The sequence below is a fragment of the Trachinotus anak genome, unplaced genomic scaffold (genome assembly GCF_046630095.1).
Source record: "Trachinotus anak isolate AG129_WGS33_773 ecotype Australia unplaced genomic scaffold, CSIRO_AGI_Tana_v1 ptg000013l, whole genome shotgun sequence".
In the NCBI taxonomy this organism is placed as follows: domain Eukaryota; kingdom Metazoa; phylum Chordata; class Actinopteri; order Carangiformes; family Carangidae; genus Trachinotus; species Trachinotus anak.
The window spans coordinates 4,471,680-4,498,053 of record NW_027273864.1 but is presented as its reverse complement, the minus strand read 5'-3'; the positions used below and the strand labels follow the sequence as shown (position 1 = coordinate 4,498,053).

Genomic DNA, 26,374 nt, shown 5'->3' with positions numbered 1-26,374 from the left:
CCTACTGGTTTCCAGGCCAATACCTGAACACCTGTTGTGACCCAGACAGTACATCAACAATCAAACCCTCCTCTTCCTCGCCCTTCCACATCACACTGTCCACTTGAGCTGTGCTGTGTTATGCTGTATTTGTGTATCTATCAGTTCCCTCTTCATAGCACGGTGGGTTGACCTCAGCCTGACCTATTTTTTTATACCTCTGTGTTTGCTTCTTTGAGTGTTTATTGATTGTCGTGTTGAGCACCTCCTATCTGTGTATTCAAATGTCTGCTGTTTTGTTTTGTTTTTTTCTTTTCTTTTGGTATACAGCCTCCTGCACCACTGGAGAAAATATCCAATTTTTTTTTTTTTTTTAATCTTGAAAAAATGACTTTCAAGATTTTTCAGGAACTGTCATTTTCTTGGTACTAGTGCATCGGGCCTTGTTCCAAAGTGTTGACATTCTGACATTGTTCTCAAATTTCCTGAATGTCCTGCATAGGAATTAGTTTCAGATTTGAAGACTGAAAGTGAAACTAAATCACATTTAGCAGCAACAGATCAATTCAGTATGCTAATCTTCAGTGCAGCTGTCGTCTCATTTCATCTTTTACTTTCCTGTTCCCACAAATATACACAGGCAAATCTGTGTTTCACTTTGGAGAGGGAGCTGTTGGTTGGTAGGATGTACTTGAACCAACCCCTCTCTGATGATGCATACAAAAATGAGAAAATGTCAAGTGATGGTTACAGGCTGCTGATGTGACAACATTTTCCAAAGTGAAAGGAAAACGTTTAGTTTTTCTGAGACTGAGCCACTCGTCACATCATGAGAACACAGACACCTGAAATATTCACAGGGCCTCAGTATATCATTGGCTATAATTATATTATGTTATACTATGATCTATGTAAGCACTTAGGAAATGCCTATACTTTGTTCTTTGAGGTTAAGGCGGCCTTCACGGATGGATGTAATTCCTCTATGCTGGTTGATTTAAAAAATGTATGCTGAAAACCCAATTTTTTAAAGCTGTACAGTTAGCTGTGTGGACAGACATGTTTGTTTCTTGCTGCAAACCGTGTTTATGAAAACTCAAGTAAGAATATCACCTTGAGAGTGATTTAATTTTGTTTTTCTTCAAAGGAAAAAATAGAATAAAGGGACATACCAGTGAAATAGCATAAAATATATAAATAAATAGATAACAAATAAACGAGAGAAATAATAAATAGATAAAATTCAATTAAAAGCCAGACTAAAAAGGTAGATCTTGGTAAGTGGAGTCTACTTTTGAACATTTGTTCATCATCTGGGAAATACTAATAATACTAATGCTAACACACGGTAACCTCAATGCTACTGATGCTAATGGTTTAGCATACGCTGTGTTAAGTGCCTGTAAGTTCACCAAATAACTTACAAGCTTTAAGGTCAATGAACTGTAGCTTCATTTGTAGTTTTATTACACAAATAGCTACAGTTTAAACAACATGTAAGATAAAACAGTGTTTACAATTAGCTACTTTACCTCTTTCCAGTTTAAGTTGAGCTGGACACGTAAAATACTGACCAGAAATAAACTTGCTACATCCTCCTCAGTATGATTAGCTAGTAGCATGTTGCCGTTAGCCTGCGGCTAACACTTTGGGGCACATGGGTAGTTTTGGTGTCTTTGTTCTCATCACACTGCGCTTGTTGACCAACAGGACAACCTAACGAAAACTTCATGTACCTAAATTACACTGGGGTCAATCCACCTCTAGCTAACTGCAAGGTTGACAAGTCAAAATGGCGGGAAAAGACCTATTTCGGACCTCGTCGGATGGGGCTGTGTAGAGTAAAGACGTTGGCTTGTGTGTACAGAGACGAATATCAGAGGAAAATGTTTATCTTATTTTGGTGGAGACATGCTGATGAGTCTCCCGTCGTTACCCCTGCTGATGTAAATATAGAAAGAGACTATTTTGTTTATAAGAGCTTGTGTAATTTAAAGGTGTACATTTCTCTATGTTTTCAGAGTTGTGTGTGTGTGTGTTTTTTTTCCCCCTTGAAAGACAATAAATTGGTTGTGTTAATTGTGTTTGGTATCATTTTTTTTAGCAAGTATGCGTGTCAGGGTTGTGTGAATCTCATCTCTCCCCTCAGGGTCTGGTTGGTTCAGTAATCACTTCGCTTCATAATTCAGGTCTCCCAGAGGACATTCCCAGGGTAACACGGCTCCGTTCAGCTCCTGCCAACATTCACACATTATGTCAGCATGACAGCATATTCTTCATACGGTATTTTTCCCTGTGATACAGTTTGTCAGCTGATAAGCAGCAGGAGACCTCGTAAAGTGGATATTTGAGCTCAAATACAGCTGTAACTAATGACACTAATTACGACTGCACCACAATCAGACGTCATGTCGTCCCACTGGAACAGACGCACCTCAGTGGAGTGCAGCCGTCATTGGTGTGAGTAGTTAGACCTGTGATTTTCATGCTGTGACAAGTTCAACTATCCACTGTGAAAAAATGGAAGTGGTTCAAGGAAGTGAGTGATGCTCGAGAGTTGAAAATACTGTGAGAACACTGTGAAGGGATTTGGTAGTTCAGTACTGAAGCGCAATGAGAGATGTACCATTCAAATCAATTCAAATTTGAAACCTGAAAGTGAGACGGCCCAAAGAGCCAGGATGAGCTGCAGGGCTGCTGTAGTGGACTGAACATATCAAGATACCACTTTCTGATAGGGCACCAAAAGAGTTTATAAGCTGTAATTAATATCTTTACTAATGGTTCATGAATTAATTATCTATTAGATCAATTAAAACTTTTGGGTTGCCAGGTTGTGTTGTTGTTGAGTCCTGTTTGTCCGCACTGCTGTTGTTGTGTTTTTCTAATTTATTTTTTGACTGATAAATAAGGCATTAGTAAAAGATGTGCTAATGATTAATAAATCCATTAATCCCAGTTTTTAAACCCTTTATAAATGGTGCCTTACGTGGAAGTGGTATCTATATCACTGTATATCCCATATTGTCTCTCCCTTATAGGAGCTATGACTTGTTAACACTTACTTTATTGCAGTTTTATTTTTATTTGACCTCTCACCTTTCTGCCAATCACGTACCTCCTCCCTCTCTTAAGCTTTCAGGCTAAACAGCTGCAATTAGATGTCCAGATAGCAACAAGAAAAATATCAAAGTGATTGTGAATGAACAACGTAGTAGATGCTGTTAATAATCACACTACAGCGACACAGAAACTATCATCTCCTTTTAATCAATTCAGCTTAACAAGGCTGCGATGCTACTAACTTAGCTGCATAACCAGCTAGGTTGGGTTGTGAACCTTTATAATAACTCAGAATGAAAGTGAAGAGTCAGCTTCATTATGACTGTGTGGGTGTGGTTTGTTTAGATTTGACTGACATTAGCCTGGCAACACATGCAATAGCCCACAACTATCAAATACAGCTGCTAACTCCTGACTGGTGCATGGAAATACATGACATCTCTGGTAAAATGACCAAAACTGTGAGTTAACTGTAATAGTTTGTTCACGGATTATCCCATTGTTAATAGTAAGAAGCTCATTTTCTTCATTGGTGTTAATCTGCTGTGTAATGCAGATCTCACATGTATAAAAGTGTCACATTTTAAAATTGTTGTCATCTGCACTGGTAGTTTGATTCCTGATTCTTCAGCTAACGCAGTTTAGTTTTTATTTATTTGTGAGGTGAATGTGGGTAGGAAAAGGCAGAGACATGAACAGTTGTGTGCCGAGCATGTTGGAAGCGATCACCACAGTGTGTGTCAGCCTGTGTGTTTGTGTTCACTTTGGCAGGACGTCCTCCAGCAGGTTTCTGCCTTCCTTCCTCCTGTCGGGGCCAAGCACAGGGTCAGCTGGCACAAACAGCGGAGAAAACTGGAGGGTCAACAGAGGAAAAATTATATATTGGTAGTTTCATGAATTCTCAGCCCTCCTGAGACCCAAAAAATCAAAAGGAGACAGTTTTTTTTTGTGTTTTATTGTTTTATACATTTTTATGGAAATATTTACTGACGACTGTTAAATAACTTTTCTTGCCACTCCTACAGAGGTGTGAAGGATCACTGTACAGTAAGCTTTTCACAGTATTTCTTACAGTATTTACATCCTCCATCTCCGCTGGCCGCACACATTGACGCAGCATCTCCTTTAGCAGTGGATGAGTACATTTACAAAGTCACATCTACAAGCCAAACGCTGGCTCCCTTTACACAACGTCCTACATTTCAAGTCAAAGCATTTTTACAAAAAGTAAATATCAGCATACAAAGGAAAAAAATAATCAGTTATCTGTACAGTGTTTCTTAAAATTAAGTTAGTACATTCACACACAAAAATAGTTATTCTCAATTGAACTGCAATGCAAACTCTCTGAAGCTAACCATTTTGGTATGATTAGAAAACAACAAAAGAAAATGTGTAAAATGCAATGTTAAATTCACTCAATAAATAAACCCTGTTTAAAACTGCTTCCAAATCTAAAAGGCCTAAAACAAAGAGGGAAATCTTTGATAGCCAGCATGGAAGAGGAAATTCAGACAGCCTGTCTGAGATAAGAGTGGTCGCCACAGAAACAGATAAATGTACTGGTCTATAAATAGGCAACGTTTTCAGGAACTTCACTAAATATTCACACTAATTCCTTGTTTGGCTCATTGTCACTTTACCCAGTGTTATGAAATATTTAAATATGAAATGACACTTGCGTACATGCATTTAAACTTCCAATTTTCAGTCTATCTAGTGTAGATCTGTTACTGCTGAAAAAAATAGTCAAACTTTATTGTCAGTGCAGTCAACAGTGCAATTCCTTTAGCTAACTTTAGCTAACTCTGTAGTAAACAAAAGAAGCAAGAGATAACTCATCACTTAAGATCAATCGCCTACTAGTGCTTAAAGGCCCAATCATTTTAATGTACCTAACAGAAGAATTTGTAGATTAAGAAAAATAACACTTCTAACATTACTGATGTAAGAAAATAAATGTTTAATGTTGTGCCAAAAAAAAAAAAAAATCCACAACTTAAGCATCAGGGTTCATTCTTGTCTTGGACACAGTAGTTTGACAAAACCATCCTAACTCAAGGTCCACTTACTAGCTTTCAGGCATCTTATGGCAACAGATCCATCACAGTGAGACCTGAGAAACCTCTGAGAAACCACCGAAGACAATGTGATGCAGTTAAACGCTCCTGAAAAAGCTAGTAAGTGGATCTTGACTTGAAATTGTGATGTCTTATTAGTATTCTATTTGTTGTACAGTGCCAGTTAGTGTTTAAAGAGTAACTTAATACCTGCTGAAAAGTGGTTTTAATTTCCTTGCTGCAGTGATGTGTCCGTACACTGTGACATCACTGTTTGGCGTGGTCACTGATATAACAGACTTGAAGCTTTCAGTTAAAATGCTGCCTTTTCAGCCTGCTGTTAGTGACTCTTTAAAGACCTGTCAATCATTTTGAGAGTGGAAGTAGGTCTCAGGCTTTTATTTTGATTTTTAGGGGCCATGTTGGATCACACTTTGTGATACTTTATGCATATTGGATTGAACCATTTCAGTCACACAAAGAATATTTTGGTGCTAAACAATACAGTGGGTAAGGTGACCAATGGGCACACCTGCTAAAATATGAGCGTATTCCTGCGTGAGTGTAACCTCAGTTCTGTGTGGAATGTGTTTTCAGTTCGACATTTAACTCTATCCTTGAACATTAGTGTCTGCTACAGTGTTCGATGTCATTTCAGAAGAAATAAAATAAACCTGCTCTAAACTGTCTCTTCAAAAATCCCAAACTGTGGCGACAGATGAGGTCCACTCGGGGTCAGTGTCCTCCATTAAGTGAATGAAGAAATTCATTCAGTGCTCTTGGGTGCAAATGCCCTTTTCATCTAGGCTAAATTCCTACCACGGTATTAGGATTGTGCGTTCAAGCAGCAAGCTCACTAATTTGGCCTTTGTCTGCAAATCTATTAAGCAGATTACTCCACTATTAGTCCCCTAAAATAAGGGCCTCTTAATTAAATTAAAATGCACTACTGTTGTGGGTCCATTGGTTGCTTTTTGCCCCCAAATATGTGCCATCATATGAGTACATCTTTCACTAAGTGACTCTTAAACCCATTTAGCCTCACACAGCCCTAAAGTGATCTGTAGTTCACATTCATAAATGTGAGCTAAAACTCTTCTGCAGAAGGCTATAATCATGACTTCAAGGATAAGAACCACCGACACATTTCAGACGTAAAAGTGATCCCGCTCAAAACATCACAATTTTCATGTTAACTATCCCGACTGCAAACCATCATCATCAGTAACTCTCTGTCTGCTGTGCTGCTCAGGATGGCTGCCGCTCTCCTGGGAAACTATTCTGCCCGCCAGTTACATGAGACCTAGTGTGGAGGACAAAGGTCAGAGGTCAGTGTCACCCCCCCCCCCCCCCCCCCCCCCCCCCCCCCCCCCCCCGCTTGGTCAGTGAGGGGTTAAATAACCTTAAGAGTGTGTGTGGGTGAGAGAGAAGGCACATCCCTTTTCTAGAGCCCAGCAGCATGAATGAACAGCTTCATAAGATTCATGTACATGTTCATCAGTCCAGTCGATCAGATCAGTGATCGATCACTGCTTCAGTGACAGGGAGGAGGCGTGAATTCTGTGCTTAGGTTCACTGCTTGTGTAGTATTAAGGTTCTTCTGAGAGACGGGTCAGTATCAGGGTGTCAGCTGGACTGAAAAAGGAATATTTAAGTCCTCTTTTTCTAATGTCCAGAATTTAATTTCCAATCAATTGAATACAAGAAGGAAAGAAGCTGCCAACATCTGATTAAATCTGAGTTGATTTTGAAGGCTCTTAAACTATTAGTGGCCAGAATTTAAAAAAAGGATAAGAAATGAATGAGCAAGGACACTCCTACTCCTGATTTTACACATGAAGACTGTTTAATGGTCGTGGCAAGTGAAAACAGTTGAACGATGTCTTTGGAGGAACTTTGTCAAGTCTGACACAATTACTTAGAGAAGCTGAAACAATAAGTCAACTGGTGGATTGAAAGAAAAATAAACAGCAATTATTCTGACCACTGTTTATTCGTTCCTGTCATTTCTCAAGCAAAAATAGTGAAAAATATTCATCTCTGTTTGCAGGTTTCAGAATGTGCAGATATGTTGCTCTTATTTTTTTTTTAAACCATTGGTCAGACAAAAACTTTTAAAGAGGCCACCATGCACCCAGGGACGTTTGGATGAGCATTTTTTTCAAACTATTGTTTGACATTTTGTTGACTAAACAATCAAAACAATAACTGTCAGATTATTCAATAATGGAAATACTCCTTAGGTGCAGCAAGTGGCATCATTTGAGCTTGAGATTGGAGACAACAAACTCTCAAGGGAAACCCTGCACTCCAAACTAAAAGCAGGGAATCTCTGCCTCTGCTGCTTCAAATGTTATTTTATTTCATTTTAAATCTGTCTCTTGTAAGTCCCTCCTTTAAGTAAGTGCAATCCTAACTGGCCAGGGTACCTCTTTAGGACAGACAAGACCAGACACTAAGTCTAGTGTAGTAACTCAAGAGTGCAAAGTCTCCTGTCAGAACCAGAAGTCATAGCCTCAGGCAGAGCTGAGGAGTGAGCTACTTGGACTGTCACTTGTTCAAAAAGTCAAGTTTTAACAAATCTGAACTGACACATTAAAACAAATTTGAATGTATAAACACTGAATCAATTCATACTGCAGTTGCAAGTACCACTTAGTACAAGCCCTCAGATTTGTTGCTTTTGTTGTAAAGTGACTGCTTTTTACAGTGTTGAAAAACAGCCTCATCTTTGGTGTTGAAACAAATCTACTGCCACAAACTCATTATCCAATTAGCGCGGGCTTGCTCGTTAGTATCCTCCTTTTTAATAATCAGCTTAGTTCACTGAAGTGTCATAGGGTCGAGCAATAGGTCAAGCTGAACTTTAAGAATGCCCTCTGCTGGACCACAAGATAAACTACCTCAGCCAGTCTGATGCACTGATGGACTGTAGACTTTGAATTACAACAATTCAGTGCAGTTCAAATATTTAGTTTTTTCCCCCACAGTGAAAGGAACGTTTGAATTTCAAATGAAAAGCCACAGCACTTTGAGCCAAAGAGGTCTGGTAAGCTCACTTCTTTCTAACTCTAAACCTCCAGATTTCTTTTATTATCAAACTCATGGTCTTCAGCCCCAACCGACGCTGACTCAAGTAACATCACTTGAGGAAATTCATCAGGTTTCTTACTGTTTAAAAGCTTTTATTCATTTGTTTTCACATTGGCAAATAGCCTCTGATGTGTAAAATCAGTGAGGTCCTGCTTTAAAGGTTCTAGCATTTTCACTGAGAGTTGAAAGAGGATTTCCTCCCTACAGGAAATGACAACGTTTCACATGACTAAGAGTCAGAAAACGTCTTTTTTCCGTCCAAATAAGAGGTGATGTCATGATGGACACAGAGCCCCAGATAGACTTGATATGCCCCCAGATTTAATTTATGTAATGTCTGATTATATAACAAAATTTGTCGGACAATCTGTGATGTGAAGAGGAATGGATTACAATGTGGGGCTGAGAGCAGCCCCTGATGTTCAGATGGTCAGTGGAGCAGGTGTTACAGCCTCAATCTCCACCAACAAAGGAGAGATGAAACAAAACAGGGATGGGAGGAGATCAAAGATAGTAATGCGAGTAGGGATCAGACACAGGCAAGCGTTAGAGACAAGGGGAGGGGAGGGGGGGATTTTTCCAAGAGGTCTGGAAAGTTTAACAGAGCGGGTCACTTTCACCATAAAAGTCAAGAAGGTGGAAAAACGGTTTGAGGACAGAAACGCACACAGAGTTCAGAGTGACATTTACACAGGTCTGCTGTTTTTTTTGTTTTTTTTTTTTTTAAACCTATCTCCCCTCCTCCCTCAGTTCCACTTCCCATTTCAACACAAAGCAACACTTACTAAAGCAACCCAGACTGAAGAGTTGTTGACCTGAGATGAATAATCCACATAAATAAATAAATGCACCTTTAGCCGCTCTCTGTCACTGATTGCTATAACACAATAGTGATTCAACCCACAGCCAGGCCATGAAAAGCTTTTCTATCTGCTGTTCCACACACTCAGTGTCTGGTAGGTCCTTCCAGGGGAGAAGTCCACTAGCATAAAAGTATGTTTCATATTTCAGCAGCAGCAAAAGCTAGGGGAGGAACCGACAGAAGCTCAACCTGTATCGATCTGAGGAGAGAGGACGACACAGTGCTGCCCACAGCGTGTGATGCACAGGTGATCTCTGGGAAGTACGGTGCAGAAATACCGCGGCTTCAAGCACGTAGCACCATAAATGCAGAAATGCCAGGAAGGGTCAAACAGATTAGAAGTCAAACTGTTAAAATAATTTAAAGACAGAAGGAGGAATGGTCTCACCACACACCACATGCAAAATGTGGGGAATCCCAGGTGAAACGCCACTGGAGTCAGTTTCTAACTGCAATGAGGCCGTGGCATTGAGCAACAGATACACAGAGAACAGAACAAACTGTCAACGTCAGTATCAAACCCTCCATCACAGTCTCATCCCTCTTTTGACCTTCATTACCGGCACTGTGGAACATTTTGACGCCAGTGTGACAGATAATGAAGCAGATTTTAACCCAGTGAACTCTACCCCAGACCCAGACTGCTGTGCTCACTATGCCTGGTTCAGGGGCAGAAGGAAAGCGGGACGTCAGGTTTATCCAGATAAATTAGGGACATACACGAGCACACACTCACATACACACAGCGGACTCACAGAAGTTTTATAATTCTTGAGCTAAGGTTGTGACAGAGGTGGAGCTAAGTTTGGAGGAATGAAAGAGTAACTGCGCTTGTGTCAGAAAAGGATGCCAGGTAGACCAAGAAGTGGTCCGTCAGTAGCTGGCTCACAGAGAAGCATTCCCACCCTACAGGACGTCCCAGCACGAATCCTGTCAACTACCCCCCGCCTTTCTTCTCGCCTCATCCCGTCCTCCTCTGCCTCCTCTCATTCTGGGATCTGCATGGCCATCACTGCAGGCTTGGTCTTAAAGTACTGGTTGAAACGAAGCACAGCGTACCTGCAACAAACAAGAGGAAGGATGTGGTGAGGGTTAGGAAGGAGCTGTCCAAACTAAAGTTTAAATTCTCTGACCTTTTAAAGTTAAAAATATATATATTGTACCATTTTCCAGAACAGGTTATCATATGTTAAAGTTACAGCCTATATAGATTTTTATTTCCTTTTGGTTCTGTACCATTTGAGATGTATTTTTATTTCCGTCAGCATTTGGGAGGAGCCACTGTGCTGTTAAATATCTATTCCACTCAGAATGTGAAAACTAGCAAGTCAGGCTAATAAGAATCTACTTGAAAACAAAAAAGAAGATCGTTAGCTTATCTTGCTAACGGTAACACTGATTAGAAACTAGACGTTACTTTTAGCTCATGTCATTTCAACATCTGCTGAGTCAGTGGTTGCTCTCACGCATTCATTTTTGTGTTTGTCCTATATGATAAAAGGAGGGCGTCTATCTGGTCCCTCCTTCATGGGTCCAGTTGAGGAGACAGCAGATGGCCAGACTGTTGAAACCATTCGCAGTTGGACGTAGTTGGAATGTAATAATTTAATCGTTAGCTTTGCCACACAAAGGGGAAGTAATTTCTTCACACACCCAGATCCAGGGGAGAAAGAGTGAGCTGTTAGCCACCGTGCAGACTGGTAAAATGGGCCTGTCTCATCTGCGGGTTGCTGCTCCTGTCAATGTCGGAGCGTCTGTGTAAGACACATTTGATCAGTGTTTGTGTGTTTCTAAAACTGATTTTGGGGCTGTGCTCACTCTTTCATACTCGAGTGCAGTGTGGCGTTTCTGGTTTGACGCCACCATGCTGGACAGGCGACAGGTCTGTTTACAGTGTTTGTGCTCTGAAGGACGTCACAACACGGAAAAGCAGCAAACATTTGCATGTGTTTACTCCAAGCCGATAAATACCTGCGTCATTTGACCCAGGAGTGAATACTGATTGTACCTTTTCCCATTGCCAACAAAAGCCAGATGTTAGCTGGTCTTAGTGGGTTTTTTGACCAGTGGAAAAGGGGCTTAAGAATTAGAACAAAAATGAATCATAGGGTTCCTATTATCCTAAAGATTTTTTGGTTATTGTGATTTTGGTTATTGTGATTTTGACTAAATAAGTACGCAATTCAAACTGAACGCTAAGTAAGTGTTGAAGTGAAAGGAAAATTGGTCTCAGTCTTTTGGACCTCACTGTCTATATGTTCATTTCTTAGTAAAAAAAACAAAACAAGTTTTAGTTTCAGTTCAATTTTCATATTCAATATTTCCGTGCAGGAGTCAAATTAGCAGACAAGCTCTTTTGAAAGTCCAGTATGCAAAGTAGGAGAGCCATTCACTGCAGCACTGCCTTTCTCTGTTAGCAACATGGGAGTGATTGGGTTGCAACCCTCCTCTCTGTGAACCACTAGGGGAGGCAGACCTGGTGTGTGTTTGTGTTACAGGTGTGTGGTCATAGAGTGTTAAGTGGTGTAGAAGCTCACAAAAGAAATAAGAGACATGTTGGCTTCAGGGTTTTTAGTTTCACTCTTTCATAATGCTCTGTTTAACCTGCACTGACAGATTATTTTCAAACACACAGTCCAACTTATCACTAATGTAATATTCTACACAGAGGGGGGCACCACACACAGCTCTAACTCTCTCTTTCTCACACACACGTCCCCTTGTTTTTCTATATTGATGGGGACCTGTCATTGACTTAATGCCCCTAACCTTAACCATCACAACTGACTGCCTAAACCTAAAACCAGGTCTTGTCTCTCAGTCATTTAAACTCATGGGATCCAGCACTTAGGTCCCCACAAAGCTGTCCAACCCCACAGGTATAGCTGGCTCCTGGTTTTCCCACCCCACAATTAAAACAAGCCCACACACACACAAACTTACCCGAGGAAGTCAAAATCGATGGAGGAGTATTTGGCCTGGATGAGTGCCCAGAAGCCCCAGAAGAAGTGAGAAGCCTTGAGAGAGACAAGTCAGGTGTTAGATGAGGTGAAGTAATGTGAGACACAATGGGTGTGGGTGTGTAAGAGCTTGTGTGTGTTTGACAACATATTCTCCCTCACCAGAGCAAACTTGTTGACTTGTACATAAAGTGTCTCCAGCTCTCGTGGGCTGACCTCCTCGGTTTTCTTTGTGAAGAGCTTGTAAGCCTGCAGGTACACTTTGAGCCACTCCATCTGCATCTCCCGACTAGGGTATAGCCCATAGTCCAGCTCAGCCATACCTGATCACACACAGACACACACAGTTGTACAATAAGCCATACTACATGGATGTAAGATTTACCCTCACATACAAATTGCACTGTGGTTCAACAAACCTGCAAATTCGTTGAAGTGGTTGCCGATGTCGAAGGCTTGGTAGTTGTAGCTGGAGTATTCATAGTCTATGAACCGAACGTGACCTGAAAACACATCACATGCACAGTGTGTCAAGGAGTGTGCAGCCTGTTGTAGCTTTTACCCGAGCTGGCAAACGTGGAAAATCAAACTGCTCGTTCTGAAGACCTTGACTGGGGTGGGGTTCAGGGGAGGGCAGAGTGGCACCCTGTGGAGCTAGAGGTTGCAACGTCATCTGACAAAATGAACATGAATACAGGCTAAAGACGAGAACTGTGTTCCTGTGCTGCAAGTCTCTCTCCTGCATCTTCTGCTCTCTGCCTGAACATCTTCACCTTTCTCCTTCCTGGCTGAACAAGGTGTAGGATTATTCTTCTGAACTGACACTAAAAATATCAAACGTGCAGTATAGAGGAAAAATATCTAAAAACCACATCTATGGTGTTCTTCAACATATTCATATTAACTGACAACGACACACTCCTGTGACGATGCAGAATCCTGTATTTTCTGCCTCAATATTGTTCATAAAATATTGGCTCATTGTCCAGGCTGAAGTTGAAGCACAGAAGAGACAGGGGAACTTGTCTTGGGTCTTGAGGAGTCGTGGCTTTTATTTACTGACAAACAGCAGCTATACTGCTAACTTCTTGCTAACTCTCTGCGCAGGTTGCCAGCCTCACTGCTCTCTCTCTCTTGCCCACAATACAACCTACGTACTGATCTATTTGTGAAAGGAGCGGCTTTACTCCTGTAACAATATTCTGTCTCTAACTTCTCAAACTTCCTGCAGATCTTGCACAGAGATTAGGTCGACGCTTGGGAGGAAAAGACTGTGGAAGTAATTTTCTAACGTGCAAGTTAAATTCCACACACATCTGTGCTGTGTAATGTATAATCTGTATAATATCATAACTGATCTCAAAGCGATAGAAGCTGAGTCAAGGACAGCTCGACAAGCACGCTTTAGCTATAGCTAGTTCTCCATCCAAATCCCAGGATTATCCTCAACGTGCAAACGTCCAAAAAATGCCGCTTGACAAGCCCCAGCCTCTGTTGATGGGACACGGTCACACACACACAAAAATGACAGAAACAATAGATACAACAGCTGGAAGTTCAGCTAGCTTCCACAGACTGCTGCCACAAGAGGGCAGTAGTGACTCTGCCAGAGTTTGGGCCACAAACAGGTATCAGGACCACTGCACCAGAACTTCACATTCACACTTGTTATTAATAAATGTTCTTGTCATCATATTATCAAGACAAGTGCCCTGGCTAAGGTCAAATAAAATATAAGGTAAAATGTGTTCAGCTGATAAAATATGGCTGAACTGCACAGACGTCATTTACACCTGCCTGAGATCTGATCACAGAGGAGTCAGATCAATCAGAAGTGGTTTGGCTCGGGGGCGCCTCGGTGGCTCACCTGGTAGAGCGCATACCATTAAGGCTTTGTCCTGGCCCGGGGGTTCCAATCCCACCCGTGGCCCTTTGCTGCATATCATCCCCTCTCTCCCTCTCCCCAACTTTCCTTTCTCTCTCTCACTATACCTATCTAATAAAGGCATTAAAAGCCCAAAAAATAATTTGAAAAAAAAAAGAAAAAAGAAGTGGTTTAGCTAAAGCAGTATATCACGTTTGTAATTACACATGCATTAATGTGATACGATATTTAGATACAGAACATATGTTGACACCAGTTGTAAATAAGGTCTAAAATAGACCTGAAACAATTCAGCCAATCAGCAGAAAATTAATTGCCAACAATTTTGATGCCTGATAAATTGTAGGAATTATATATTTTTTAATAATGACAACAATTGTGATAGTGATAGTTTAGTCGTCTTTCATGGTCAAGTCAATATTCCTGGGTTTTGGTCTACTCTGGGGAACTGCGTTGAGTATTTTTTATACTACTTTCTGGCATTTTATAGACCAGACCATCTATCAAGACAAAACAGATTAATGGATAGTGAAAATAAGTAATAAGAATTCAGAGTAATAATACTGATTCTTCTGTGTGTGGGAGAGCAGAGGCCACCTACCCTCTTTGCTGTTGTGGATGATGTTCTTGCAGAGCAGGTCGTTGTGGCAGAGCACCACGGGGGAGCCCAGCGTGGAGAGATGCTCCTTCATCCACACCATCTCCTGCTCCAGCACCGCCTTGCTGGGAACCTCCTGCTGGATCCTGCACAGGGAGCACAGAGACAGGGAAAGAGAGAGAAAAGGTCAGCATCTGCAAATGCAACATGTGCCATGTGCACGGTAGAGGAAAGTGACGGGAACCATGTTACTAGTTGTTATGGACCAAAATAAATCACCTCTCATTATTTTGGTATCATTATTAAGTGGGAACATGTTGTATGTGATGTGAAAACAGCTGAGACCAACATGTACAAACAGCACACAGGCTCAGTGGGGCACTGCCTGACTGGCTCCAGGGATTGCAGCTACAGAGAAACAAGTTCTCAGAGGATACTCATGGTGCAGCAGAGTGCCCCTGAATCACTATGGATACACTGCTGTCTCCTGTGGAAATGAGCTGTGAGACCTGGTTATACAGGCTAGATTTGGGATTTATTTTATATATTCTGCTTGAAAATGGCATTCATGCATCACCTGCAGCTGCATAAAATACCTGACCTTTTCCACCTGTGTGCATACGACACAGGCCTGCTGAACCTTCATGCACACAACCAATGCTCAGCCCTGGTCAGTTGACTCACACTGACCCATTCAGATTAACAGTGGGCGCAGCTTCAACCTGTGTCGGTCTGAAAGTGGTATTATTGGCTAGTGGAGAAAGGGTTAAGACGCTGAGTTAGTGTCTCAGCCAACCAGACCAGTGTGTGCTGAGCAGAGACCCCAGTGCTAACTGTAATGGGCTTATGGGGCTTAATCCTCAGTTAGCCTGATAGCAGGAGATGAGAGAAAGCAGGGAGTGAGGCTAAACACACACACACACACACACACACACACACACACACACACAGGAGATTTGTACCTGGCTTGCTGCCTCTCCGTCACCTGTGGCCTCTCCCAGAGTCTCAGCTGTTCAATCCCTGCCTGGCATATAGCACAGATATCACACTGTTGATCTATGGGAGGTGGCCACAGTATTTTTTGTCATCACCACTGAAATCACTCAGTATAACACTAAAATGTTAGACATGACACAGATCTCGGCCAGTTCTCTGGGGCCTTCCACACAGACTGCTTCAGACTGCAGTGTAACCAGGGCACTCTGGCTGTCTACGTTACCAAGGAAGAGAGTAAAGTGACCTGATGCACAGAGCTAAGCAAACATCTGTTGGCCCACTGCATGCCTCAGACTCCCTAATCCAGTCGGCTATTATTGTTGCAGTTATGTAAGCCACATGGTGGATTTAATCTAATAGCCATCAGAACAAAGATACCAGCTGTGACTGGGCAGCTGGCCAGGTTATGAAACAGTCTACCTTTGTCGGCGCCACAGGTCCAGTGCCAAGACGCAGAGCGAGCCATCTTCAGCATGAACTCCCCTGAGCTATTCATCCTTCCTCTTTCCCAGAGATGACTATACAATTGCCTAAAAAAATTATTTTTCAATACCAAATGCATCAACCATTTGTGTGTGTCAGTGCAGGGGTCAAAAGTTGTTCAGATAAGTTCTGGGGAGTTTTAAACTCTCTGGTGTAAAAACCAGAGACCAGTTAATTATGTGCTGACAACATCAGATATTATTTTTTATTGGAAGAAGTGTAACACCAACTCTCACAGAGTGTTTTATCTTGTGCAGCCTTAATTTTACTAAGCTTGAAGCAATTGTCTTCAAGTCCATTTATACTCAGTCTTTCAGTTTTGCTGTGATGGAGGAAATAAATTATTAACATGAAAATGAGCCCAAAGTGTCACCTGACATCTTTCCTGCAGAAAGAGATGGCAGTGAATCAGCTGTCAAGTGTTTGACTGTCGATATCAGAGATGATGAGCCCGAAAAGACACATGGATAAGTCTGAAAAATGCTAACTGCTAAAACTAATAATGCTAACTGCTACAGAGGCTGAAAAGAGACTGTGTGAATATCTGACTGACAGACAAGCTACATGAATGTGAGACTTACATCCTGTTTTAATGGTATTATTTCATGTTTCAGATGTGATATAAAAGGGTTCAGGGACGGAGACCATCCTCTGCTTTGATTTTAAGTATATCAAGCACATTTTGAGCCAATCTATTTCACAGATGTTGAGATATATCACAGGATATGTAAAGATTTTGACCCACTGTGATGGGAGGAAAAGTCAGAGGATCACAACAGTCAGTACCATTCATGTCTTTCTGAAAATGCACGAAAATGTGTAAAGATTTCATGACGACCCTTCAACAGCTGATGAGATGGTTCACTCTGGTTCAAAGTAGTGGACTGTTTGACCATCATTACCATCTCTAAAGCCTCACCACAAAATGGCTAATGGTGCTATTTACTAATAAGGGCTGGGCAATAAAAAGATCCTGACAACTATTACAAAAAAAAAAAAAAAAACACACATTATTGGAAAGATAAAACAATAAGCAACCATGAGGAGAGTCAAACAGCTGCACAGGATGGTCAAATGGTGGAAACATCATCATTCTGGCAATAGTTCATATTTCTGAAGCTGCATGAATAGTGAAGTGATATCTGGTGCAAAATGTAACGAAAGACATGAGAAACATAGGAAACTTAGCGTATCAGAGGTAGCACCCAAGTTCAAAAACGCTCATTTGTAAAGTACGAGTTATCAATACTTATTCAGAAGCTGCACTTATAAACTGAAAGTGTCTGCTCCGTGCAGCAGCAGCAGAGTCACATCACAGAGTAGTGGAGTCTTATCTCGTGACAAGAGGAGAATTGATCAACAAGACAATGATGAAGGATTTGGTGTCAAAGCAAAAAGCAACAGCACCTGTTCTGCAATATTTCAGATTTAAAGCCAAAGAGGAACCTGAATACATGAACGAGGTAATCTGCAAACGTAGTCTGATGAAGGTGGCAGCATCTGGAGGCAACACTTCTAATCTACAGATACTGAGCAGACACACGTCTTTTCTTTCTCTTTATGTCCAGCGTAATCCATAACATCAGTGTTGTCACAAGTTTATTACCCAGTGGGAAAATTTCCACACTGTGACTTCTCAAACAAGCCTCTCATGGTAACAGCAGTTGCTCCTGTCTGTCTATTCAGTCATTGGCTGATATGATAAGACCTCAAAAAGAGGCAAGGAAACAGCAAGTGCAACTTTTATACTTCATAGTGAACATAGTGGACATGATGCCAGTTAGAACAGTCTGAAAAGCAGCTTTAAAATGTTAATGAAAGATGCTGACCCAGGATGGAAACAGGGCTGCCTCAGCTTTATGCAGAGCACAAGGGAAAAGTGGGAAAAGAGCAGCTTTACACACTCTGCCACATGTATTTAGGCCGTACGGCAAAGCCTCACAGATGTTTGTACCAATTAAAAAATAAATGATCATTTAGAATCCTGTGATTTATATAAGATTCAAAGCTAAACTGAATATAACATTAGGGTTTTCTCGTTTAGTGTGGATACACCATAACACATTGTGTGTATCATTGAGGTCTAACAAAGACACACTGTTAATGTGTTTTCTTCCTCACTAATAGTGTTAAATGTATATATCAACGACGACTGATAAAAATCAATATGAAATGTGAAATACTATGATAGTATTTTTGATTATATCATCAACAGATGTGCTACTCAGAAAATTAAACAGGTTAACTTGGCGGTGATCAAACCACTTCACCGAGTGTCCTCAGATGACACCACGCCACGGCCCTCTTAGCTAATGCTACAGGCAAATCAGGCCGAGCTTCATGAGCCACTGTATTTGCACACAGAGCCACAGACAGCAGGACCAACTACGAACCACTGAATCCAGATCTCACCTGATGTTGGAGGCTTGATCGGTGAACTCTGTGGCCACGAGGGAGAAGTATTTTCTCATCTTGATCCAGAGGTTCGGTTTGGGGATGCAGCCGTTGTGTGCATGGATGGCATGGATACGAGCCATCTCCCTGGCTATCAGTCTGAGAGGACACACACACACACACACACACACACACACACACACACACACAAAAGTATGGTTACCATCATGATTAGATTTTCAACATGAAATGATAACAGATCCAAGGACCCACTGACTGACATCCCTGCTAGAGATAATTTTATCTGCAAGGTTAGATCAGGGGTATCTCTCACAGAGTTCTGGTAACAAGTCAAATGAAAACTACTAAAGACATCATGTAACACATATTAAGTAAATAACAATGTGCAGTACCAGATGAAGCATTAGCATGGACTGCTTTGGCACACTAATGTAATCGTACAGTCACATGAGCAACTTGTGATCAGCTTTGTTTCTTTGTTTCACTTGTTTTTATTGAATCATTTGCATGTGACTAACATGTGCACGATTCATTTGCCTCTGTGATGCTCAGCTTGGAGGAATCTCTGCATTTTAAAATAGTCTGTGTCTCAGCTTCTATGTAGAAACCGCAAAGGATTCTGAGCAGGATGCTGCCTCGCACTGTTTTATAACTGCACCATCTCCACTGTGCCCACACCTGAGTAGGGAGGGATCCCTGACATCCTGCGTCCCAAGAGCATCCCCCTGCATGAACTCATAGCAGATGCCGTTCTGAAAGGTGCAGTAGAGGCGGGGAGCGCAACCATTAGCATGTAGCACCTAAAGGTGAGACACAAAAACACGGCAGGTAACAATTAGGTGGGAGAAACAAATCTTTGGCAAATTCAGAAGAGAGCACACACCCATTAAACTGCCTCTGTTTTTACTCTACCTGAAAGCTCTTGAGCTCATTGTCTCTGTCCACAATCAACTCTGTCTTGTTTCCATAGACTCGGACCAGCACCACATCTTCTGGACTGTCCTCCACGTAGCAGCCTACCAGCTTGTTGGTGGTTCCATCAGTGAAGAGCTAGAAGAAGAAGAAGATAAGTCATATGACGGGTCACAGAGATGCAGAGGCAAAACCCTCAGCACCACAGTTGCTCCCACACAAAAGCTTAAATTTCTATCTTCTCTACAGTCATTTCACAATGCTATCAGTGTTCCCTGGGCCAGGATCAACAGTGCAGACACCATGCAGCTCTGACCCACAAGATCAGAGCAGAGTATCATGAAGCAACATTCTGAACTGAATCAGTATCACTTTCAGCCCACAGATAGCTGCATCAGTGCCAGTGGGTATTTAGGCCTCAGGCTGGGGAAAAATAAGATGCAGAACATCATGTTTTTTCAAAATGTAAAACATACTTGAAACTTTCATATTAAATTCATACCATACATAAAGTATAAATTCTATATTAATGACTTATCAATGCAGCTCTTGACAATAGATTAATGAACTGTACTGCTTTGTGCAACCAGGATATGACACATAGCTTCAGGCTGCACCAGCAGAACTATCTCAAAATTCATCCAATAATTTCACTCAGCTTATGTTTCATTGTCTCAGCTGCCATCTGACTAATTACACCACTGACATGTTTTAAACTGTGCTGATGCACAGCTGGAGAACCTGGAGGCAACCCACGCAGCACAGCACAGGTTAGAACCCAGAACCTTGTTGCTGTGAGGTGCATGTGCTAACCAGTGCACCACCATTTTTTTATTTTATTTTTTTTTAAATAAAAATGTTAAGTATAAAAACAAAAACTTCACCCCACAGAGTTTCAAGTCCTGTGGTTGGAAATCAGCCGTCAAAAACAGAGCAAATTTAGCAAATTCAATATCGGTAGCTTGGGCACAGTGAAACAGCACAGTGTCAGAAGTAAAGAGAATGATACAAAACATAAACGAAAAATAAAAATGCTAAAATAACATCTGTAAAATTTAAATGGGAGGCCGTCAGGGGAAGGTTACAGTCACAGATATATGGAGACTTTCATTACACTGCTGGACACAACAGACGATGTTCCCCTGGACAGTGACATATACAGACATGTGACATTCATACAGACCCTGAGGTAACTGACTGATAATTGTCCTGGTAACTAATGAACTGTATATGCTGTCATGTCAAAATATGACAATAAAATATAAGACAAAAGAAATTCCTGTATATATATATACATATATATATATATATATATAGTATATTGGTAAGCAATTATGACTATGAATATCAATTTCTACTAAGTTCATTTTAGTTATGCATTTATTTTAGTGTAGAGAAAGGCGTGACTCAGACAGTCCGCCTAAACAATTGGTGAATTTTTGTTTGTCGTTCAAAGAGAAAACTGGCAAATGAGACAATGTCTCCAGAATAAATCACATGTGCTGCTTAAAAAGGACATGTTGGTACCAGTGATCTTACAAGAGGCACACCGACTCTTCTGCAAGGTGGTGCTGCATCAGTTGGTCAACAAGTGGAGCCCAACACCCCCTCTAAAATAAAGAACATGCAAAAAGACCCCTGTGTCTGAAGCTGGGCCTTAAATATCTGAATGGCAGCATCACTCCAGTGGAAACCAGTGGGCCAGTCTGTCCCACTGCAGCAAACACAATAACAACATACACATCTCCCCCAGCCCAGACGCTCACTCACGCATATCTGACATTCCACACGTGGCTGACCACAAAGATGGGTGCACAGGCATCCCTGTTATGACCGAACATACACAAGCATACACGCCTTTGCTACCACAACTGATCCCTTCTACCCGCCACACAATACGCCGCTAAGACCGGCGATCAATACGTTGACAGACAGCGATAAGCTTGGACCCAGACAGAGGTAAACATTCATGCATATACTGCCTGACGTTTTATTTTTCCCATCAGCGAGTCTACGTTCGGTGGTCTGACTGCCCGGCCTGAAACCGGCTCCTTTTGGCAAAGCTGAGTCGCTCTGTCTGCAGCCTGAGAAAGTTGTAAGAGGAGACTGTTGCTCTGTTGCTATTGGCACAATCTGCTGTTTTCAGGAACTCAATGTGTGTGAGATGTTTGGAAATGGTCAGCGTGTATTTACAGTAAAAGTCTTCCTGTCCAGGTGGCGGGAGTAAGCAGGTGTTTCTGTCAACACGGCGGCCCTGCTGCTCCTCACCACATTTAGCGCTTCCCGCTCTCATCAAAACAATGGTCCCGCTGCTCCTGAACATCCTTCCCAGCTCAACCAAAATAACCACCACTTTTTTTTTCTTTTTTTTTTTTTTTTTTTTTAATACTTAATCTCACATTTTCCTCAGTCCATCATCATATGCTGCGACTTGGCTCATGAATATGCTGCCAGTCGTTCAACTGTAGCGCTCCTTACGGGGACAAAAGCAGCCAGTGGGACAAAGCCTGTTTGGGTGAGGGTCACTGAGAAAAGCACTGCTCGTCTGGCCTTCAGCGAGCGAGGTAAACACTGTCACCTCCTGAGCTGCAGGTGTGTGAGTGGGTGGGGTGTCCATTCCAGAGAGCCAGCAGGATGTAAACACACGGTTGCCGTGGCTGAGCTCAGACCATGGCACCATGAGAATAATAGCAGTAAATGGTGTCACTCCACAGACTTTGACCTGGCAGTGACACATCGGTCACTTGATCCTTTTACGAGGAATCAATTATGCATTTTGCTTTCCCTGACGAGCTGAGGCTCTAAAATGGATTGTTCTACAGGGCATGTGTGTTTTTGTAGTTCTAATAAATCCAACAGAGTGAGCTGTCTTCTCTGAAGTGGACCGCGTCATTTCAATTTCAGGAGTCAGAACTTCACAATTAAACTTTGATTCATGTTATATATTTAATTTAAGCCTAACAGCTTCACCAACTTCAGTATTTGGATCAAGTAGCTCATGAAAAATAAGGTGTGCCGACGTCATTGGGCTACATCTGCTATTTCATTGTGTCAGCATATCTTCTGATGCTATGTTAATGTAAGAGATTCAGACTCTGTGGCAGATATACTTTTCCAAACGATCAGGATCAGGGCTCACACATCCCTATAATATGATAAATGTATGTAAGACTGCATATAAATAATCAAAACTGGCATTTTAATGTCTATGATACTTTTTAACCTCATCTTTCTCCTGAAATATTTTATTTTGGTTAGAGCGTTTACAAAATTCATAATGAATTTTTTTTTTTTTTTTTAGTGCAATTGCCAAAAAAAGACATTAAATACCTGACCCCATCTTGAAAAAACTTTGTGGAGCGTGAAAGCACCAGGAACAATGGTGGATATTATTTTAAGTTAAGTTTTTAGCATATTGTAATTTGTAATACACACACACACACTTTATATATATATATATATATATATATATATATATATATATATATATATATATATATATATATATATATATTAGAATGCTATCCCATTTCTAAATGACAATGATTCTGCTTAGGGCTGAATGATTAATCAAAATATTATCAAAATCAAAATACGGATATGTGCAATATCCTAACCGCAAGAGCTGCAATTTTTTGATACGATTTTTTTTGGTGAAATGACAACAGACCTCCAAATCATATTTTACAGACATAAAGGAAGCCACTTGTTAAGTACAAGACCCAGCAAAAAACCCATCATCATCATTTCTATTTTTTTTCTACTAAAAATGAAACGCAAAAATGACCATTCCAACTGAAAGTGTGACATCAATCACAATAATGTTTTTTTGGGTTTTTTTGCATTTTGTTTTTGCCCTAGTTCTGCTGCATTTTCATTAGGGACATCAGCTGCATCGAAGCACGCACTCCTACTTTCTCCCTCAATAAATGACAATGCAGCATTACCAGCGGCAAGGAAAATAAACCCACCACCTGTAAAGCAAGAACCTCAAATGGGTTCTTTAATATTAAACTGAATGTGAGAGTGAGTGGTTGTTTGTCTCTATATGTCAGCCCTGTGACAGACTGGCGACCTGTCTGTGTACCCCGCCCCCACCCAATGTCAGCTGGGATTGGCTCCAGCCTTCCACAGCCCTAAAAGGATAAGCACTGTGGCTAATTTATGAATGAATTAATTAATCAATCAATCAATGAATATTAAACTGTCAAAGTAAAATGTTCAACAGAAGTGGTGAAGGCTACAGATAGAAGAGTGCTAGCCCTGGATTAATATGCCATCATGAAAAAAATAAGACGTCCTTTAAATAGAGTTTTGAAGATTTTATTTTATTTGCTGTTTCAATATTTGAGGAATGAATTTCATCTTTTTTGTTGAATCTTACTTAAAAGGTTCTCCATACTTTATTCTTTTTCCACGTTATTTGTTAAATGGGCATTATATGCTTTATATTATGTGTGTGTGTGTATATATATATATATATATATATATATATATATATATATATAAAATATCCCAATTTTCTCTTCTTTAGGTCCCCCAAATGTGAAAACTGTGATTTTATACATTTTATCCATTATGAAAATTATCAGTAGCTGCAGCCCTACTTACATATTCTCAGTTGTAATTTATGTAATAAAGAAGCCATAAAAAAGTTTTTCAAAACATATTATTATTATCAGCAGCAGCAGCTGTTAAACCTTCAATGTCAATGACCCCAAACTAATTACATTAGACTACAAACTCTATTTGACACAATTTCATCATAGACATTGGGAGTGTAAGTCCATATTGTCTCGCAGTACTTTGCTATGCAAACTGGCGTCACTGATCTCTCTGACTCCAAGATAAAGCGCCATCCCACAGACAGAGCTTTCATTTAAAACATGAAGTGGATTTATGGCTCACTTTGACTGCAGAAATGGTTTTACAGTCTCTTTTACCCCGAATCAAGCAATAGATGACTTCCCCAAATGACCTTTGCAGGCAATTTACTGTGACAACAAGCACTGACTCTTACAGGATCTACAGTCTCTTATTGTATTCTAGACCGCCCAGTTTCTGCTCCTGTCACTGTGAATTCACGAATAATTTTACTACAAACTACAGCAGGTACAGATTTGTGTATTTGTCCTCATGTTAACTGTACACTTGCCTTCTGTTCTTGTCTTTCCATTGACATTATATATATATATATATATATATATATATATATATATATTCAGACGTTTGCTCTTTATCTTACTGACAGTTACAGTTTGAGCCTCTACACCAGGCAGAGGTGTTAGTGGTGGACTTCAGTATATTACTAACATTATCAAAACTGCCATCCTAAAAAGACTCTCACTCTGTTTTTTTTCCTGTGCAGTGCCCACAGCCACCACAACAGCTCACGTTTCTATTAGCATTAACATTCAGTCACACTGGATTCAGACAAAACAGCAAAGAGACATGGTAACAACAAGGCATAAATCAGCCTTCATGAGGTGCCTCTGCTTCCTGGTGCCATTAACAATCATCATGTTTCTCAGCCAAACTGACCATCACGTCACCACCAGCTGGCCGCTGACACTAAGATGACAGCATGACTTGGCTTTCATGCTATATTTGGCGCTTCATGTCGTGTACTTGGACACAGAAAAACTGTCTGAAAACGTTTATGACGTTAGCCTGATGTAATAGTTTACTAGTAGCTTCTGTGGTGATTTCCTGGCTGACACCAGTTTGCCACCTTAGTAAGAGTTCAGACTGAAAGCGTCTTGCTAGCTTAGCTAACTTTACCACATTATTTTACTATCAAAGCAAATACCAAACCATAAAACGTCCTCATTCATACAGTAGGAAGAGGATATAGCTGTGTAGTCGTGTGTCGTTTGTTAAGAAAACTACCCGGTAGACAGTGTGTCCAGGGCCCTCCTCCTGCCTGGCTGACACTGCCCGGTGATGCTGCAGAGCTGTCAGTCTTAGCCTAGCTAACCTAGCATACTTTGCGCAGCTAGCATAGCGGCTAACGTTACCTTGGTCTTGACATGGCTGGTGTCCCACGTCGGTCTCAGCTCTTTAATGAGCTTCATCGCCCCCTCCGTCACGTTGTGCTCGTCCACGAAAATGGGAATTTTTCTAATCACCGGCGACCCGACGGGCACATGTATCTGCGTCTCCATCCTGCAGCCGTTTATCTGAAACGTTAATCTCCGAGCCCTTCACAGATATCTCTAGAAATCGCAACATACAAGTGTTGCTTGGTTTATAAGTAGCTCAGTGTTGATGTGTTTTTGTGAATAGACTGAAGTCCTGCTTGAAAGATTGATCTTGCTTGTTGGCTGTTGCAATAACGATGAGTAAGACGCTGTGAAGATGAGCGGTGAAACTGCCGGGTAGGGGATGCTCGCCGCCGGTTTTCTTGGAAGCAGTCAGCCAACTATACCATTTCCTCCTACTTGGCTCCGCCCGCCCGGGATCATCCGATTGTACCGCGGGTTGAGACGCACCACAACCGAGCACGCCCATTTTCCCCCGAAAGTTTCCGAGTAGAACCCGAGATAAACCGAATTAAAACATACACTGACTTTATGAGAAAATTATAAGCCTACATCGATTAGAGTAAATGTTATCGCCTATAGGTCTGTCTCTAACTGTGCCAAACCAACAAATAATGTTGACAGGCTAGAATCTAAACTATTAAGCAATTCTATTTATTTATTTATTCATTTATTGGAGACCAATACTTGCAGAATAAGGGGTGCTGTAGATGCATAGACATGTTGTGTGTTTGTTTCAGTGTCTGCCTATGTGAAAGGTTGTGTTGGTGGGGTGCATTATGAATGAGGTGTGAACACCAAGGAATACATGATTTGTCAGTATAGGCTACTTAACAGCACTATGCAAGAAAACATAGGGTGTGTTGGTCAGGGACAAGCAGCAGAATGAGCACATTCTGCTAAACTGAGCTGAAACTTTAAGTTTTGACTGTTTGACTAACAAAAAAGTCACATTGTCCATCTGTGTTCTTTAGTCCATCCAACACACCCAACACACTGATAAATCCACACACACTGACATTCAGTG

The 26,374-nt window shown here is 41.1% G+C and overlaps 1 protein-coding gene across 1 annotated transcript; it reads right to left on the bottom strand.

Moving 5' to 3' along the window:
• Positions 1–8,897: 8,897 nt before the first annotated feature.
• Positions 8,898–25,742, bottom strand: etnk2 (ethanolamine kinase 2). Its single transcript, XM_071493254.1, has 9 exons — positions 25,324–25,742; positions 19,307–19,444; positions 19,073–19,194; positions 18,392–18,532; positions 14,504–14,646; positions 12,437–12,520; positions 12,180–12,340; positions 12,001–12,074; positions 8,898–10,116 (listed from the first exon to the last, which is right to left on the bottom strand). Exons 1-9 carry the CDS (start codon positions 25,468–25,470, stop codon positions 10,044–10,046), a joined length of 1,083 nt encoding a protein of 360 aa, XP_071349355.1. The 5' UTR covers positions 25,471–25,742; the 3' UTR covers positions 8,898–10,043.
• Between the last annotated feature and the right edge of the window lie 632 nt (positions 25,743–26,374).